The following is a 17,455-nucleotide window of genomic DNA, read 5'->3' as shown; positions in this document are numbered from 1 at the left end:
GTCGTCGCCCGCCTTCCTAACCGAAGATGCCGTTTATATCCAAGGACTGGCGCAGTCCAGGCGAGGAATGGGTGAAGACAGTCGAGGGCTGGGAAAAGAAGAAGATCCTTGAGTGTGCCAACAACAAAACCCTCTCGCTTCTCCTACGGTACGTCATTGTCGTTTTCTCTCCTCGCTCGCTCTCTCGCTCGCTCGCATCGAGTTCTCTCCTTTCCGCTCGTCGCCTCCTTCTTCTCTCGCACTTAACTCCGTCGCGTTCTTTGTCCGTTTCGCGACTCGACGCGGCGCACAGCTGTTACTTCCAGCATTTACATCGATCCGACTGACAGCTCCGTTTGTTTACATCCGGAGCGTCCTGGCACGCGGAGTGCTCGCAGACTCCATTAATCTCGCGAGAATGTGACACCCTTTCGGATACGACGGGTCCTCTTTATCCGCGATGATCCCAAGATTCAAAATTTGTTCTCGTTGTAGCTATTGTCTTCTAAATTGTTGCTCCATTTGCGCAGAAATCCCTAATGATTCACTTGTAATAATGAAATAATTAATCGCACGCGATCACAAATGCTTGAATCAAACGAGATAAGAATGTCAACGTTTCTTTGTTACCATTTGATCTTTATCTTTACTGGAGATATTTTGCGAGGCTGATCAGCTTCTGTTACAATTTACGATTGTCACGAGGCTGTACGGAGAGCGTCCTTGCGCAAGTCTATTGCTAATCCTGCAACACGAGACCCGCGGGTGATACCATGTCATCCAGCTGGCTCACGCGAGTCGCGATACGGATAATTTTCAAGCTCGCGTGTAACATAACTATTCAAATTGAATTGATATGTAAGACGCAAAACGCGCGATACGCGACGCGAAGTCATATAGTTCGTTCTTTTGAGTCACGCTTTAATCTATAATAAAATCATCGTTAATTAAGAATACGCGGGTCCATTCTTGAAGCAAGAATTGTCAAATATGACATTCTTTACTCATCGTAAATTAGTTAATTTGAATACCAAAATAGCAAATATAGTAGTAATGAAAGATAATTAAATATAAAATCGTTGTAAAAATAAAAAAATGCAGCAATACATAGAGCACAGTTAGTAAAAGAGCTAGGCTTATTGTATCGTTCAGTCATTTTTCATTGTGCTATCTCTTACCGTTCTTCAAGTTGACGTGATTGGGGTTCGAATTGATCGTCGATGCTCCGCGCTGCAGCCTGCGTTGGGTGATGCCATTTCCAGCGTCTCTCGTCGGTGTAGAAGTAACTTTTTATCTCTCTGCAATGCGTTAAAAATATATTAGAATAAGTAAAAATAACGAAACTAGTAACATTCGAGCTTGTGGGCTTAAATTATTCACGTTTCAACACGTTACGCCTTTTTGCTCTTGAATCAAAATTCTATTTCATTCAAACGCGAAATCCAAATAATCTCGCTAACGTAAAATTAATTGGCAGTCTCTGACATTTCCAATTTGCGATAGAAAATAAAATCTTAAAACCTGTTCCTCTGTAATATAGCACGAATTGAAAATAAAAGTTATTTCGCAGTCACCGCGGTGTATATACGCGCAAAAATCATGCAACGACGTTCACTCAACATATCGAAACCGATTCACGTGTCTAGATTTTTATCAGCGCGATCAGCCTGAACGCTTTGCGCGTGAGATTGTTCAAAAATCACGCAAATGGCATCGGGCTATTATGTGTCGCACGGAGACAATTATTTTTCTCTATACGGACAACAATGTTACATCCAGCGAAAGAATATAACATTTAGAGGTTTCTTAATACTCAATTTCTCAAAAATTAATTAGACTTTAACAAAAATATTTGTAAATATATATGTAAGTAACTTGATACCTAAAACTAAAATATATAATTATTAATCTACTCGTACAGTTTACTTGAAAACTTATAACTGTGTTTGTACGCTTATACTTTCAAGATTAAAATTAATAGTTTGCAATTATCTCGAGATCTGTCGAAGACATTGACGCGTCCTCGGAACGATCGCCGGAACAGCCGTGTATCGCAATGTCTTCATCCGGATATTGAGCTTATTGTGCTCGTTGCACCAGTTGTGTTTGTGACCGTGACAGACTTAGATAATTAGAATCGCAGCACATCGAGCTCCGCGCCCGTGAACGCGCTGTCAAAGATTCGCGGCACGATTCTTTGCTTCCGCCAAGTGCGCGTAATCTGGAAACAGCTGCATCCCGTAAATATTCTCTTCCTCCGCGATCTACTACGCCTCGTAAATATCGCGACTGGCGAGCATTCCAGCACGTGTGATCTTGATTAAGAGCAATACGCGATCGATCGTTCTTGTTACTTGCGCATTAATTCCGCTTATAAGCTCGACTTGAGAAATTGAGAGAGTGATGCGAATTATAGTTGAATCATTTAGAAAAACAATTGTCAGCCGAGACAACAGCAACGAGCCTAATTCGAATTGCAATATTTTTATGAATGCGCGTAGTATTACCATTTAAATTAATACTTTCCACGCCTAAAGCATAATGTATTATTAAATAATAATTTATCATAGCCGAGACCTGATTATTATAGTTTCTAGATTGGTCAAAAACTTTCTCTTCTAGAAGGCTAAAGACGTCATTTCATTCCTAGAAGAAACATTACACAGATTTATTGTGTGTAACGCTGATGCTCTTAAATCGTCGATTTTATGCCGGATTTATGGCAACCTGCAGTAGGCCGATCGATTCGCAACGCGAATGTGATAATTGCTTCTTATTATTACGCTTCCGTGACGGCTAGAAGTTTTCTAAGGTAGTAAAACGCATTGCACTGCTGCTTCTGTGTATTAGCTTCGGATAATAGTCCAGAGTCGAGCTACTTCTACGTTCTCATCTGAAATTTGATAATTAGTTTGCTGTAAGTTCAAATAATGGATACGTACCAACATTTATAATGCTTAACACTTAATTGCGGATGTATCTTCCGTTTATTTTTATTAGATTACCGTCAGATACTGGTGAACATTTGGCATCTTACGTTGTTCAAAATATTTCTTTTTCAATTCGTGCAGTTCTGTGCAGTGTCCCTCGTGCTTGTAATTAATAACACGTGCGTGCATGTATCCGGATTTTTTTGCAAACGTAAAGTCTCGAATATGTACATATACATATTCACGCAACAGGCAACCTGCAATCCTTTCATTAGTGTATTCCGTTATACCGTAAATATTCTTGTCATGAAACATATTATTTCAAACACATTAAATATTTGTTGTTAATAATGTCATCTATTTTTACATTATCGTCGAGTTAATTGCGATGTATTATAGTACCGGAATATAATAATAATGACCCAGTTATCACATAATGGTTATTTCATAGATTATGTCATGAAATATTTCGAAATAAGTTACGTAATTGAAAAAAAAAATCATCGCAAATTAATCACCAATCACCATGTTATAAACGAACTCAAGAATTCCATTTTCATATACATATTCTGAATTTAGCATATTATAATTATAGTTGATTGAAATATTTTCTTATATTTATTTTTATATATTCTCAATGTGTTTCAATTTTACAAAGATTTTACAAGTACAACAGTCAACCTAATGTGAAACTCACCGTGGTGCAACCATCGACAGAACGTTACTTCGTCGCGCTTTCTCGCACTCGTTGAAAAAAACATCTTGCCCGTTCTTTCCCTTCACGCTGAGTAAAGACGAGCTACGGAAAAGAAATGTAAAATTAATTAAATTTACCGGAAGTTTGAATTCAAAGTTTTGCTAGTAAAAAAATTCAATCAAATATTCAAGTTAAAGTAATTTGTCTTACAGAAGAAAATTGAATTGAGCACGAATTGTATCTCTCGATGTTTGCCGTTGACAAAGCTGTGAATCTCTGTGAAGATCCGTTCGCAGGAGAAATCATTTCGCTTTTTCGTCGATGGGATTTGGTATCCTTGAGCGGGCTAGGTCAAATTCTGAAAATGGGAAAATGTTGGCGCGTGTCTTGCCAGTGCGGAAGTGGGTCATGACCCACCTACTAACGTGACCTGCGCCAATTCGTAATTCTCTTCACAGAATACGAACACAGCCTTGATAAATTCAGTTAGGCAGCGCGGTCTCGTCGTATGTGGATTCACGTTGAAGCTGTCGACCACGATATTCTGCACAATAACAACAGGAACTAGAAAAATAGTTTAAAGAATTATTCGAAGTGGAAAAGCGTGTTTATATATTTATATATATTTTTTTTACTTTAAAGCATGCAAGTCGTGTCTCTTCCACTCATTTAATTTGATTTTCTCACGACTTCTAAATGAGAATAAAAGGTTTCGAAAGAATTTCCTCAAACGGAATAAAACGGGATCGCTTTCTTCTTGAAAGTTATTAGAATTATAAGGATGTCTTCATTAAATTTAAAGTCTTATACCTTTACAAACACTTACATAAAATATCTTTACGCCGGGATCAGAGTCGACCTGATTGTCGTGAATTAATAAGGCAGCTTTTTTTTACCGATATTATCATTCCTACACACGCAATAATCCTGATACAGTTACATGAAACGGCTGGAAAGTATTGTGTTTGCGTGCGATAGGATTTAAAACTAGTTTTCTCCGTTTCCCTCGTTGACTTAACATACGGCCGATGCGCCCGCCAGCGCCATTATTTCAACGATTCAACCATATAGCCATCCTACGCGCATTTTCTCAACCTGGACGGGATTAGAGTTAGACGTGGTGCGTGCACCACAGAAGGGTCGGTGAACTCGGTAGAAGTAAAAGTTTCGTACCGGCCGATCTCTGTATCTGTGAATTAATTATTCGCACGTTACGAAGTATAAACCTGTCGCTGGTCTGTATAGTATTTCTTTCCGTGCGGTATTATCTCGTAAAAAATCACCATTATCTATCCTTATTGTCCAACTTACACAGCAGACTGGCCTGACCTGCAAGATTTAAATAAAATATTAGAACATTAAATAGAAAATGTACACGTTAAAAACAAATAATTAAAGGTAACAGATATAATAAAAATAGGTACAATTATATTATTAATAAGAGTGTTTATAATTAAACTTACGTTTTGTCGTATTTTTAAGCAGCAGTGCAGCTTCTTATGCTTTCTCTATATTTTTTTCTATTCTTGGCCTATCGTTTAGTACATGTATATATATCCTGGATTTATTTCGTTTCACGGAAAGTAATTCTCGAAAACAGTCTTGTTTTTCACATTCTGAAACAACAGAGAATGAGTCAATCGATAACGAAGTTATATATGATCTAAATTTGAAAACAATCTTTCACGCAAGTCTTTTTAGTTATTCCATCACTATTACTCTCTGCATTACTATAAGCCTATTTTTCAACGTCAAATTTCTTCAAACCATTGCCTCTACATTTTTAGAAATTTTTATCTAGCTTATCCGTTTTGTACCATAAAACCAAACGATGCAATGATACTTCAAGTACAGAAAATGTATTTGCGTTGTACATCAGTCTTTGCATATCGCAGAAAACTAAAATAACCGGTGTCCTTTTACGACGCGGTACCAGAAAGAGAAATGACAGAATGAAAGCAACTTTTTAAGCCATATTTATCATCTATCAGCGTATTGTACTTATAACTTGGAACTATGTCACTCGCTGGTAATAATTTCTATGCTATAAATGTTGTCGAGATAACATTTATTAAGGTAAAACTTTTTTATTATTAATCAGAAAATCGTGAAACCTGACATTATGATTTAAATATTATCAAAGCATAAAAGTTTTCGTTTTTTAATTATTCGTAATTGATAACCTGATTTAATCGTTTGATCAATGTTTATTAACCGGTTTATTACTAAAATAAAACGAGCAATCTTAACACTGTGAATAATATGACGTCAAACCGTATATTTCAATATATGTTTGTCCTTCTACCTACAAACCATAGAACATTGACATGACATTGATCGTTCTAGTTCCAAGTTATCGATATTATACACTGTACTAAGGAATTTTCCACATTTATGGTTCTTTATTCGTTATACGCGTACAAACGCGTGTCTATGGTTGATCTCTTGTAATGAATACTACAAAATAATACTTATTATGTAACTTTGTAGACTAATGATACAAGATAACTACCTCTCTTTCTCTCCATCACCCTTCATCTCCATGTAAGCTGATTAATGTTAAGTCCCCTCTGGGCAATTCGGCGACCTTAAACGCCTCGCCGGGCCCGAGATTTGAAAGGGCAAGGGCACGTTCCACCGATCGATGCATTTAAATCGAAAATGCTCCCCCGCATTCAATGTCGTTCAGGCGGAAAAATCACAAATACGTCCCTCACGTGAAGCTGTTGTATGCGAATATATGCACGAGTTAACGTACAAGGTCATCGTTGAGTCCCTATAATAGAACATTCGTCGCAGTTACTTGCGTAAACAGAATCATCATATTAATTAGTGCAACAAAACGTATCTAAATGTAAAAAAAAAAGAACATCTTATTTGTTAGTTTTTTTTTCTAACGAAAATAATCTGGAAAACTACAGTGAACAGAGTATTCATTACAGAAATTTAATATCTCGCGATTTCTATTTAAATTCGACATAACGTTATTAGATTTTTCTTTCGAATATCGAACTTCATATTTTAAAGCGAGCTTATAAAAGACTGAATATCCGATGAAATATTTATTAAGAAACTATGGAGTCATCCTACAGTAACGTGTGATGACTAATATGATCGCTGGAAATTCAATGCATTTTTCTGCTCTTTTGAACTTATAATGAATCGTGACTGAAATAAGAACGTTATTGTAATCGATGAAAGTGATCATTAATGTCCACTTACAAGGTGTGTCCATGCCAATTATGATCATGTTATATAGCAATTACAGTCTATTGACGGCGGTGAAGGTACCACATTCGAGACAGATTTGTCGTGGCCTGATTTTACTGATTATATCGTAGACATAAACGCCTACACGCCTTTCTTTTTCGTCGATTACGTATAACGGTAATACTGATGACTCCCATCTCTAATCAAATCTAGTCGGTGCTCCCAGTCACAGTAAAAGTCTTTTTGTAAACGGTGAAATTTTGTGTTTCTTAATTTAATCAATTCTCTATATTTTATAATGTTATATCTAACGAGCGCATTACTTTTCCTTACAGCGGCGAAAAAGATGCCGGTGATAAAAAGGAGAAGGACAAGAAAAAAGGTAAATAGCGCAGTTCATATTAAAACTTGAGGACTTATCGATTTTAGCTGATGTGAGACCTTCATTAGCTATAATTATATTATAAATACAAATTTATCATAATCTTTTTTTTTTAAAGTTATTTTGTTGCAATATTAGTGATTAAATCTTATCTCAATTTTTAAAATATGAAAAAATTTTAATTAATGTGTCGAAATTAAGTAATTATTCTGCATAAAGATAGCAATAGAAACAATAATTTTAGTAAAACGATAATCTTTGTAAAGATCTGTGGTCGACAAGTATTTTTCTTAAATTTTAGAAAACGCCGTCCAACCACATTGTCACATTACACTGAAGTGTACACGTGAGGTGAGTGACTCCTTCCGGCCCGATCTTAATTTAGACACAACCTTGTACAAGAGGAAAGAGACTAGGATTTGCTCGATAGAGACAGATTGAGTGCGGCGAGTAAGAAAAAAGAGCAAAAAATACTTACAAACTGTCGACGTCTCCTGTATCTCCTATACTTAGACATTGTAGCGACACGGGATCATTATCCGTTCCTAAATTTACAGATTGCTGGCTTCAATGGCCTGAGTGACGCCCTGAAGAGGCTGGATTTCCTGTCCGCGGTTCATGACTGCCGTCGATTCAATTATATAGTCCGTCTCCTGGATCTCCTGGTCAGTCACAGCATGGGTGGTCTTAGCGGATGCGCTCAAAGAGTGCTTTTCAATATGCTCGAAGAAGTTGCTCTGGAAGGTAAAAGAATTTTATTAGCTTATAATAATTTTTAGATGAGAGAATTTATTCTTAAATTGACTGTTTTATAATATTTTTTTTTTTTTATTAATATCTCTAGCTGCTCTTGTTGTATTATTTTAGTATCACTGTCACAACAACAGACAGGAAAGTTGCGGCGACTCATAGAGAGAGTTCGAGCTTTTAGTGCTGGTTGTTGCTGGGGTGGTAGACCCTTGGGATCTGTTATCTTATGGGAAAAACATAAAGCAGCTCTGGAGAGAATTTTACAGATTGCCTCGTCCATTACTATCACCCAGGTATTTAAAAAGTTAAAGTTAACAACGATTCTACTTTTTACAAAAAATATTCATAATGAGATTGATTAATAATGAACGAGTTATTATAGCCGGACGAGGAGCAACAACCTCAATGGTCGGATCTACCGCCTGAGTGCCGTCGAGAGATCCTCCTACGCTTGAGTGATCCTTTAGACATCGAAGCCTCGTCCGAAGCATGCGAACACCTTGCCGTTTTGGCGCAAGAACAGCGAATCTGGCGCGAGCTCGCCCAGTACCATTTCACGCCGCAACAAATCGCTACCACCAGACAAAATAATCCTGGAAAAGACTGGAAAACTATATTCACTATCGCTCGAAGGTATAATCGTTTTACCTGTAAACTCTTTAGCGGCATTCAAAATTTTTTGCTCGACATATTTTATTTTATTCAGATCGTTCGGGTTGCGAGAAGAATACGCCGAAATGATACAGTTATGCCGTAATTGCCGTTGCTTGTTCTGGCGGTCGCTGGGCCATCCCTGCATCGCGGACCAAGATCCATCATTTCAAGAGAAACTAGCAGACGTCGACCAGGCGTCCCTCCACGTGCCGATCCCTCCGCAGACTTTTCTCAAGTTTTTCTCGCTGTGAAAGCTTTCACGACACGAGTATATTAGAAAAGCGCGTAAGGATAGTGCGTGTGTGTATATGTGCGCGCAGAAAAAGCGAAAATAGCGACATAACTGGCGCTATGAATAAATGCTATTTGACGGGATGAATGTTGTACATATGGGAAGAAAAAAAAAGTAAAATAATGGTTAAAAATGTTGCGCTGCATTTTAGAGAGAGACTTTAAGACGTTACCTTCTGAAAAATATATTTAACTTGAGATATATTCTTTCTCTTCTGTCTCTCAGTATACCAGTATGATTCTGGAAAATAGATATCAGTATTGGGAATACCTTCTTTGAGAAATTCGACACCGACTTTATCCGGAAAGGCCTACTTATCTAATAAACAAGCTTGACAATTGGGAGGATTCAAAAGCCGCCCAGAACCAGGAAAACACTGACACGTGTGCCTGCCACTCCGAGATCAATTCTTTTTTTATGGTCTAGCTTTAATTGCTTCATAATTAACACGCTCGGGTTTTATCGAAGAAAAGTCGATTTCGAACTTTCTCTGATCGTTAATCCTAACTGATTTCCATTTCATCAGGCTCATATATCTTGATCGAGTGCAATTTGTATTTTCTGGTTGACGGAATCTCCCGTGTAATATGAGATTCTTCATCTGGGTTTTCTTTGCTTCGAGATTCCTATGAATACGTTCTAAAAACGATAAGGGAAGGATATTTCCAGTATCCTTCAAATTACTGTTGTAGCGAGTAGATACTAGTCGTGTAATAATGTTGTTTGTGATGGAAAAAAAAAAGTCGTCGGGCGCCCATTCAAAAAAAAAATTGCATAAAATGATTATATCGATTTATACCAGCATGCTTTTGGTATTTAAAACTGATAAATGACTACGTGTGATCTTAGCACCTTTCAAAGTACGTCTTCGCTGATAGCAGTATCAGCCTTCGCGAGTCTTTCATCAATTTATTAAATGTTTGCTAACGAGAAATCTCGAAGCAGATTTGGCTTTCTGTAGTAAGAGCAATTTTTTTTCATCACTTAAAACGAGCTCGATCTTAACTTTAAAAAGAGAAAAGGAAATATAATTTTCTCGCGACTGTTCACTCGCGAAAATGTGCTCCAAGCGTCAAATTATTTTTTCTATACGATATCAACGAAGACAATCTAATTTATTCTCGAGGAATTCTTAAGAATTCTCTTCTTCCGTCAATACAGAATTATTTCGCCGACGTTAAAATGCAACGCAAGGATGATAGAAAAAAAGCCATCGTGCAAGAGCGTTTTTAAAATATCATACTTGTCGGACAGCAGGACAAGTTTTGTAGACAATTATATTTTTAGTGCTTTTTACGGTCCTATTGCATTTTCGGATTAGCATTTAAATTAATTATAAAAAAATGTATGTTTTGCGTTCGTGCTATTCTTATTTATCCAATGGTAAAACGTCCATCGCGCCAAAGAATATCGCACGTCGACTTTCATTCTTTATATTTATACATATATGTATATATAAGCTACTGTCTTTCGGTGCAATATTTTCTTTCTTACTTTTGTTGTTTATCTTGCAGCGATGTAAAGAATTGATAAGTGCAATCAGTCTAGTACTCCTATGAATCTGTCTCCAGACAGATTCTAAGGAATTTCTCTGACTGACTGGCTGTAGAAATGGCGTTGCTATCGTGAATTTCCAAAGGACAGCTCGATGTCCAAGCGTTGTGATGAACTTGTAGCTAACTTACAAAGTACAAAACGTGAATTATTATTATTGTCGCTCGAAAAACGGACGGGGATTCCGTCATCGCCTATACAGGGTGTCACAGTTAAAGCAATACAGAAAGATAGCGTGCGTTTGAACTTTCAATGCTCCGTATGTTTGTTTGCAAGATAGAACTTACATTTGCATTACTTGCCGCGCGTACACGTGCGTGTATTCAAGGCTGTAAGGTGTCGATGAATTTTTCAAAAAGACCTAAGTTACGATATATTACTTGTATTAATAAGCAACAAAAAAAAAGAAAAAAAAAGAAAACGATAAATTGGTAACGATCATGCGCACCTATAATCGGAAAATGAAAAAAAAAATCATACTGCCAAAGCCGGATGCTATTGCATTTAGCAGACAAGAGACGACAACGCGACGTTTTTTCCGCGTAGCGACGAGACGAGTTTTTTTGATATTCGCCGTTTTATTATTCGTGACCGTACTTGCATATATCGCTGCATGAAATGAAACTGTATACTGACCTAGTCATTAATCGAGAAGCCGACCAAAATCGCAGAGAGAAAGATCCAAGAAACCTGGGGCAGCTCATTATGTATATTAAAATAATCCAACGAACTTGGTCTCTGCAAGGTGTGTACATATAAATTTACGAAATATATGGAAGCGGATCTTGTGAATCAGGATTATTTTACTTACGTAAGCAGATGTGTAGAGCAGTGTTGTGCAAAATGCTTCAAAATAAACTTTATTTAAATATATATAAATGCTGGAGTCGATTAATGTAACCCTTATCTTCGTGATTGTTTTAATCATTTCGATACTTAATTGTAACTTCAATTTCAAAATTGAGATCTTTTCCTCGAACGTGATTTCATTTAGATTCGCATAGACATCACCTAAAAATTCTTGCGTGAAAAATATGGAAAGTCTCAATTTAATTTATACTTTACCTTTCTTATCTTTTTAACTTCTAACTTTTGACGATAGATATAAATCAACCAGGTTGTTCCTGTTTATATTATCACGTCAATTAAGATTTTGCCAAGCGTACTCCAATAATTTCTTTTAGTTAGGCATGAGTAGGCAACCGTTAGACAAATGAATTCTTTTTTTAGTTGTTGAAAAATTCGATGGACAGAAAGCGCGTTTCTTTACCGACGAACTATATACATTACCCACGCCAACTAAATGAAACCATTTACAGTAGAACAACGGAAGGTAATTCAAAATGATATTAGCGAGTTGAATCTGTTGAACGTTGAGCGGGTTCTTTGTTTTAAATACTTTACGTTAGTTCTGCAACTTTTGGCGATTCTTGCGAGCACTTGCATTGCAAGAGCCAGCAAGAACTATTCGGGAAAACGGCGGAAATGTGACGAGAGGAATCTTGTAAGGAAGGTTAAACGTGGATCTCGAGATGCTTGGCGGAAGAACAGCAAATGGCATTACCACTTTCAGTAGAGATGAGTATGACGATCATCAGAAGACTCTTTCGTCGAAGAAAGAATGGCCGGGTGTCAACATCAAGACAGGTGAGGAGAATTAATTTGTTCTCGATTGCGGTATTAAGTATATTGACACGTGAGACAATGTCAATTTTAATTTCAGGTTCGCAAGTAACATTTAATGGCCCAATGCTTGTCATGGAATTGCATCGACTAGTGCCTTTCAAAGATAATCGCTATATAAGCTTTCATCCGTTCAATATGCCTTACATTAAAGTGCGTAAGATCGAGCTGGTTGGAATTGTCACGAACGTTAAGCACAGTGTTAAGGATCTGTTTCTGACAAGTAAGAAATGAGAGACAAGGTTATTGACAAATTTATAAATATGTAAGATTAAACTGAAATTTTTTTGCAGTAGAGGATGGGACAGGAGTGATACAAGTGAATTACAAGTTGCAAGAATACAAGTCTCTGTTGAAACAAAGAAATGAGATTAATGAGAAATATAGAAACGAGGCTGAAAATTTGAAAACCTTTGGGGCAAAAGCTGATAAAAGTAGTCTAAAAAAGTTTCCTGATATACGTCCACATTTCAGTTATCCACGCAACGTATCTCCACATGATATAGCTGTAAGGGTGTAAAAATTATTATTTGTGTTTTAATTTTGTTATTATTAATCACAATTTATATAATTAAGTAAATATACAATTAAACTGAATCAAACCTGAAAAGAGGAAAATATTCTTGAAACAGATGTTTATTAAAATAATACATACGTAATTGTTTTTAATAGGTTTTAGAGAATAAATGGTCACAGGAAACAAATGGTGGTTTATTAGGTAAAACAATCCAGCCACTTGATTACGTATATGTCATTGGATACCCAACTATTGATACTCAGTTTCAAAAGGTACCTGAAAAAGTTACTGCAGACTTTATTGAGCATTCAAGAATAATTGTATTTGCAATGTCTCTCAAGTGTATAACCGAGGAAATGTATAATAAGAAATTATTAACGTGGTTGAACACCATTATTCGCCAAAGATACACAGATAATAAAGATGAGAAGGAAATTTAATCTGTCTGTATTGTTTTATTTTTTTTAATACAAGACGTTATTTTATTTCTAAACAAAAAGTAAGAGAAATTATATGATGCCGATTTTGTTGGCGACATCGAGCGCGTCGTAGTCGCGCGTTAAACGCACGTACGCCTTCTTTTTACCATCGGGCCTGATCAAAGTGTTCACTTTCGCTACGTCAACGTCATATAACTTTTTGATCGATGCCTTGATGTGGTATTTGTTGGCGCGGGTGTGCACGATAAAGACCAAAGTATTGTTATCCTCAATCTTTTTCATTGCTGCTTCCGTCGTCAATGGAAACTTTATGATGTTAAATGCATCCATGCTGAAATATTAAACAGTAATGCAACAACAGATTCTCAAAAGAAAATTATGCCGATTTATTTGTAGGGTTTAAAACAGAGTTTCAAGTCTTTACCGATTCCTGTTTGCCACAGATTTACGTGGATATTTTGGATTCCTTGGTGGCCTAAATGTTTTTGGCCTGTGGAAGTGGACGGACGTCCTGATCTTCCGCACACGAGAGCCATGAACACCCTTCAAGATCTACAAAGTAAAAGATGCAATTGTTAAATATGTGATATGTAACATATGCCTACTTGTCAATGTACTCTTGGATTATTTCAGCGGTGTTATGTTTTCATTATATTTCAAAGAGATTCCCACACTCAAAATCATCATTGATATTTTACAAAATATGAGAAAAACAAATAATTTGTAATAAAATTTCATTTTCAAGCACCTTTTTCTGTGCTTTGAGAGCTTTTTGAAGGGGAGTTGCTGGTTTCCCACCCTTTGGGGTCTTCTTGGCAGCCTGTACATTCTTTTTTGGCTTGCTAATCAATGGCTTACTGGCAACCTTAGCTACAGGCTTGGTTGCGGGCTTAGCAGCTGGTTTAGCAGCAGCTGCTGGTTTAGGAGTTGCAGGTTTTTTTGCAGCAGCAGGCTTTGCAGCTGCAGGTTGCTTTGTCACTTTTGACGTAGAAGCTGCTGTGGCTGGTTTCTTTTCAGCCTTCTTCTCTGTTTTTTTCTCTGCAGGCTTGCCTAAACAGAAAAATCAAAATTAGATCAAGCAATTGAGGGAACATAAGCAAAAATTAAATAAGAATTAAAAGTGTGACGGAAACTTGCCTTATGTTCAAAAACAATAACACATCTTAATCTCATTTTTAATTTCCCTACTTCTATTTTATAGGTTATATACACGCAAATGTTGTATCAAATAAATTGCCGGAGAAGTACTTCATGCGATAAAAAAAAAAGTATAACTCGAAGAAACGAGAGAATAAAATAACGCGAGGTATTTCTTCGAGGATTGTCAACGTGAACACGTGTTCGTTCATTCACATGGTTATGGTATCAAGTTCTTCAAGTCCGAGTCAAGGTGCGACATCGCCACATTCCTGTCTAATCGACGCGGTTTATTCAGGAATAACGTGTGTTCGAGAAGTAAAAGAACGAGCGAATTGTTGTCGAATCTCACCTGCCTTCTCCGTAGGCTTCGGTTTCGGTGCCATTTTACTAGAAAAGAACGACGAACCGTGGCGGAAGCATGAAACTCGACTGGCCCGGACTACGTCAGTCTTTGAGCAAAATAGTACAGAGGGCGACTTTGGCTGATTTCCGGTGAATTAATCGGGCGGCTAATGCGAACTAAATCTGAACCATTTAAGATAAACTACCTAATTGCAATCTTTTTCCTACGGAAAATCTGCAAAGCGATTGTAAGTTAAATTGAAAGTTCATCAATCCAAGCAAAATGTTTAATTATTATTGTCGCGCTATATATATATGTAGATGTAGATATACATATATTTTGTATGCAATCACACCTGCACAAGTCTTCCCCACGTGTTGCAGGCAAACACCTGCCACAGCAACCAATGTTTTCCCGATTATTCAAGCGGAAATCAACTGCGCCTTGGCTGAAAAATACGCATAAACGGATCAGTCGACATGTAACCGCACTTGTGCAATAGCACATAAAAAAAAGAAAAAATATATACATACATATATAATAAAAAAAAATTAAACTCGCAATAAGAACATGTTAGAAACGCGCTCCGCGGTTTACAAAATGATAAAAGAAGAGGCCCACGACGAAAGGCAGGTAAACTAAAAATTTGTTCGTGTGAATAAACACCTGAATGAACGTGGAACGTATGTCTACATCTTTTTCTCTGTTCTTTTTTTTTTTTTTTTTAATCTTTAGCTAAGTGTGCAAATATAATTTTATATATATAATAATTACTATTATTTTTTCTTATTTGTATCGCCATTTGTTTGTGCGTACAAAGTTTAATTAATTTCACTATATATCTAAATTTTTCTACCAAGTTTTTCAGTGTCGTAATTTACAAAACTTATTCATCACTTTTTATTTTTTACTATGTAACATGTGTTCGATACTTTTTATCTAACACATAAATCTTCATTTTATAATAAATTATAAAAACGGAGAAGCAGAATTGGCAATGCTTTTCTTCTCCTCTGTTCTCTGTTTATTTTACGTTTAGTATTTAACTTTTATATTAGCTTTTTGTCTTTTCCGTCATGTTATAACTTTAAAAAACATGTTTAATGAATGATAATACCTTTAATTATTCTTCCCCAGATTACTGACTGGCCACCATCTTTTTCATCGGAGGCTACACCGTACGATGAGAGCGATTTTGGCAGTTTGATTAGACGGATTTGTGAAAGCAAGAGCCTCACTCTACGCATCTCTAAAGCGATCGTCATCGGTGATGTTGCCGTCGGCAAGACGTCCTTAGTAAATCGGTAATCATTTTAACAAATAGCCATCATATCTGTTTGCTAAGCTATAAAACACTTTAATTGTTCCTTTCGGAAGTAATCCTAAGATTTAGATAGTAAAAATAAGCTTAATTAATCTTTTACGCAGATTCTGCCACAGATCCTTTAATAACAATTACAAGGCCACCATCGGCGTGGATTTCGAGGTAGAGAGATTCGACATCCTCGGCGTGCCTTTCCACCTGCAAATGTAACAAAATTAATGAGCGTTTTTTAGATGCGTTTGTAAATGCTTAATTATTACCGCTGTGTCGAACGATGTTAGTAATTTGAGACAATGGAATACTTGCAGATGGGATACCGCGGGGCAGGAAAGATTCAAGTCCATAGCGGCATCTTATTATCGCGGCGCCAATGGTAAATTTCTCTTTTCTCTCAAAGTCTTTTAATCCACCTAATCTGCATGTTGTATAACTTTTGTCTTTTTAGTGATTGTAGTCGTCTTTGATCTGGGAAACCTGATGTCCCTGATGCATTGTCAACAATGGTTGAATGAAGCAGATCGCAGCAATGTTGGTCCTTATCATATCTTTCTGGTCGGCACTAAAAAGGATCTATTAGTAAATATTATTCTTTGAAAAACGGAATGTAAGAATTCAGTGGCTCCGGTGATTATTTTTACAAAATTAAAGGATTATCTCTCAAAGTGACATTACATAATATATTTTTTCGATTTTATAAAACATGTAATTAAATAAAAAAAAAAAATCTAGTGCAATTCCTAACAGTCTTTACTACAATCAAATTAGATTTGCTATTTAATAGAAACTGGAGCCACTCAGTTCTTCTAACTTTTACTTGTAATATTCCTCTCGTTGAGCGTTTTCTTTTTTACGATATGCCAGTCTCATCCGGTGTATGAGATAATCGAGAAACGAGCGATCGAGGCAGCAAGGCGAATGCGGGCAGAGTATTGGGCGGTCTCGTCGAGAACGGGTAATGGTGTGGCTGAATTGTTCACGCGGCTCGCAGCACTTTCCTTTCATGCGATGGTCCTACGGGAGATGCAGAGCTTGAAACTTGAGCCGATCAACATCGGCTCGATAAGTAAGTGAAATCTAACGAGATTCTTACCAGCATAAAAAAAAAAAAAAACATACAATAGTATCTGCTAAGTAAAAACGATTAGCTGATAGTATTCTTCTTCCAGCGTTGAAAAAGCTGCCGAAGGAGTCCGAGATAAAACGACAAAAGATGCCCAAGTGTTCTAGATGCTCGACGTGACAAGTGGCTTTTAAATAACATTCAAATCACTAGAAACAAAGTAAATAAGAACGATAGAAAGTATGTTAAGTGTACTTTGCCGAATCTTGTCAATTTTATGCTTAAATAAGGTTATAAGCCGGCGGTATCGTATACGATAGCTTTGTCGCCAAATTACAGGTTACATTAGCAAACTTACGATTTCCATTGTTTAGATATAAAATATATAAACTAGTGACGGCGTATCAGTTGAATGCATGAATGCTAGTAAAGAACGGTCTGCGGCCATTTAAATTTGGCGCAACAGCTTGTCGAGCGTCACCACGCGCGGCGCAACGTTC

The 17,455-nt window shown here is 36.8% G+C and overlaps 4 protein-coding genes and 1 long non-coding RNA gene across 6 annotated transcripts; 3 read left to right on the top strand and 2 right to left on the bottom strand.

The window, feature by feature from the left end:
- Positions 1–9: 9 nt before the first annotated feature.
- On the top strand, positions 10–11,240 carry LOC139107816 (F-box only protein 32). The gene is made up of 7 exons (XM_070665706.1): positions 10–148; positions 7,152–7,198; positions 7,500–7,549; positions 7,756–7,942; positions 8,066–8,241; positions 8,331–8,581; positions 8,655–11,240. The coding sequence occupies exons 1-7, from the start codon at positions 27–29 to the stop codon at positions 8,851–8,853; spliced, it is 1,032 nt and encodes a 343-aa protein (XP_070521807.1). The 5' UTR covers positions 10–26; the 3' UTR covers positions 8,854–11,240.
- On the bottom strand, positions 4,164–7,779 carry LOC139108712 (uncharacterized). Its single transcript, XR_011546714.1, has 3 exons — positions 7,677–7,779; positions 6,119–6,382; positions 4,164–5,222 (listed from the first exon to the last, which is right to left on the bottom strand). It is a non-coding gene; the product is annotated as an uncharacterized lncRNA (long non-coding RNA).
- Positions 11,241–11,813: 573 nt separating the features above from the next.
- On the top strand, positions 11,814–13,088 carry LOC139108085 (uncharacterized). Of its 2 annotated transcripts, none has more exons than XM_070666224.1 (4): positions 11,814–12,095; positions 12,172–12,354; positions 12,428–12,639; positions 12,804–13,088. In XM_070666224.1, the coding sequence occupies exons 1-4, from the start codon at positions 11,981–11,983 to the stop codon at positions 13,086–13,088; spliced, it is 795 nt and encodes a 264-aa protein (XP_070522325.1). In that variant the 5' UTR covers positions 11,814–11,980. The 2 variants fall into 2 exon arrangements, with proteins under 2 accessions (XP_070522325.1, XP_070522242.1); XM_070666141.1 differs by having other exon boundaries at positions 11,822–12,095; positions 12,425–12,639.
- On the bottom strand, positions 13,084–14,729 carry Rpl23a (ribosomal protein L23A). Its single transcript, XM_070666307.1, has 4 exons — positions 14,578–14,729; positions 13,837–14,138; positions 13,513–13,640; positions 13,084–13,419 (listed from the first exon to the last, which is right to left on the bottom strand). The coding sequence occupies exons 1-4, from the start codon at positions 14,609–14,611 to the stop codon at positions 13,158–13,160; spliced, it is 726 nt and encodes a 241-aa protein (XP_070522408.1). The 5' UTR covers positions 14,612–14,729; the 3' UTR covers positions 13,084–13,157.
- Positions 14,730–15,039: 310 nt separating this feature from the next.
- LOC139108558 (ras-related protein Rab-34) lies at positions 15,040–17,151 on the top strand. Its single transcript, XM_070666985.1, has 7 exons — positions 15,040–15,204; positions 15,709–15,875; positions 16,000–16,101; positions 16,204–16,268; positions 16,341–16,471; positions 16,757–16,958; positions 17,062–17,151. The coding sequence occupies exons 1-7, from the start codon at positions 15,142–15,144 to the stop codon at positions 17,133–17,135; spliced, it is 804 nt and encodes a 267-aa protein (XP_070523086.1). The 5' UTR covers positions 15,040–15,141; the 3' UTR covers positions 17,136–17,151.
- Positions 17,152–17,455: the final 304 nt, after the last annotated feature.

Source organism: Cardiocondyla obscurior, linkage group LG01, assembly GCF_019399895.1.
Source record: "Cardiocondyla obscurior isolate alpha-2009 linkage group LG01, Cobs3.1, whole genome shotgun sequence".
Lineage (NCBI taxonomy): Eukaryota > Metazoa > Arthropoda > Insecta > Hymenoptera > Formicidae > Cardiocondyla > Cardiocondyla obscurior.
Note: the sequence above shows the minus strand (reverse complement) of the source record. Positions and strands in the feature narration are given on the sequence as shown.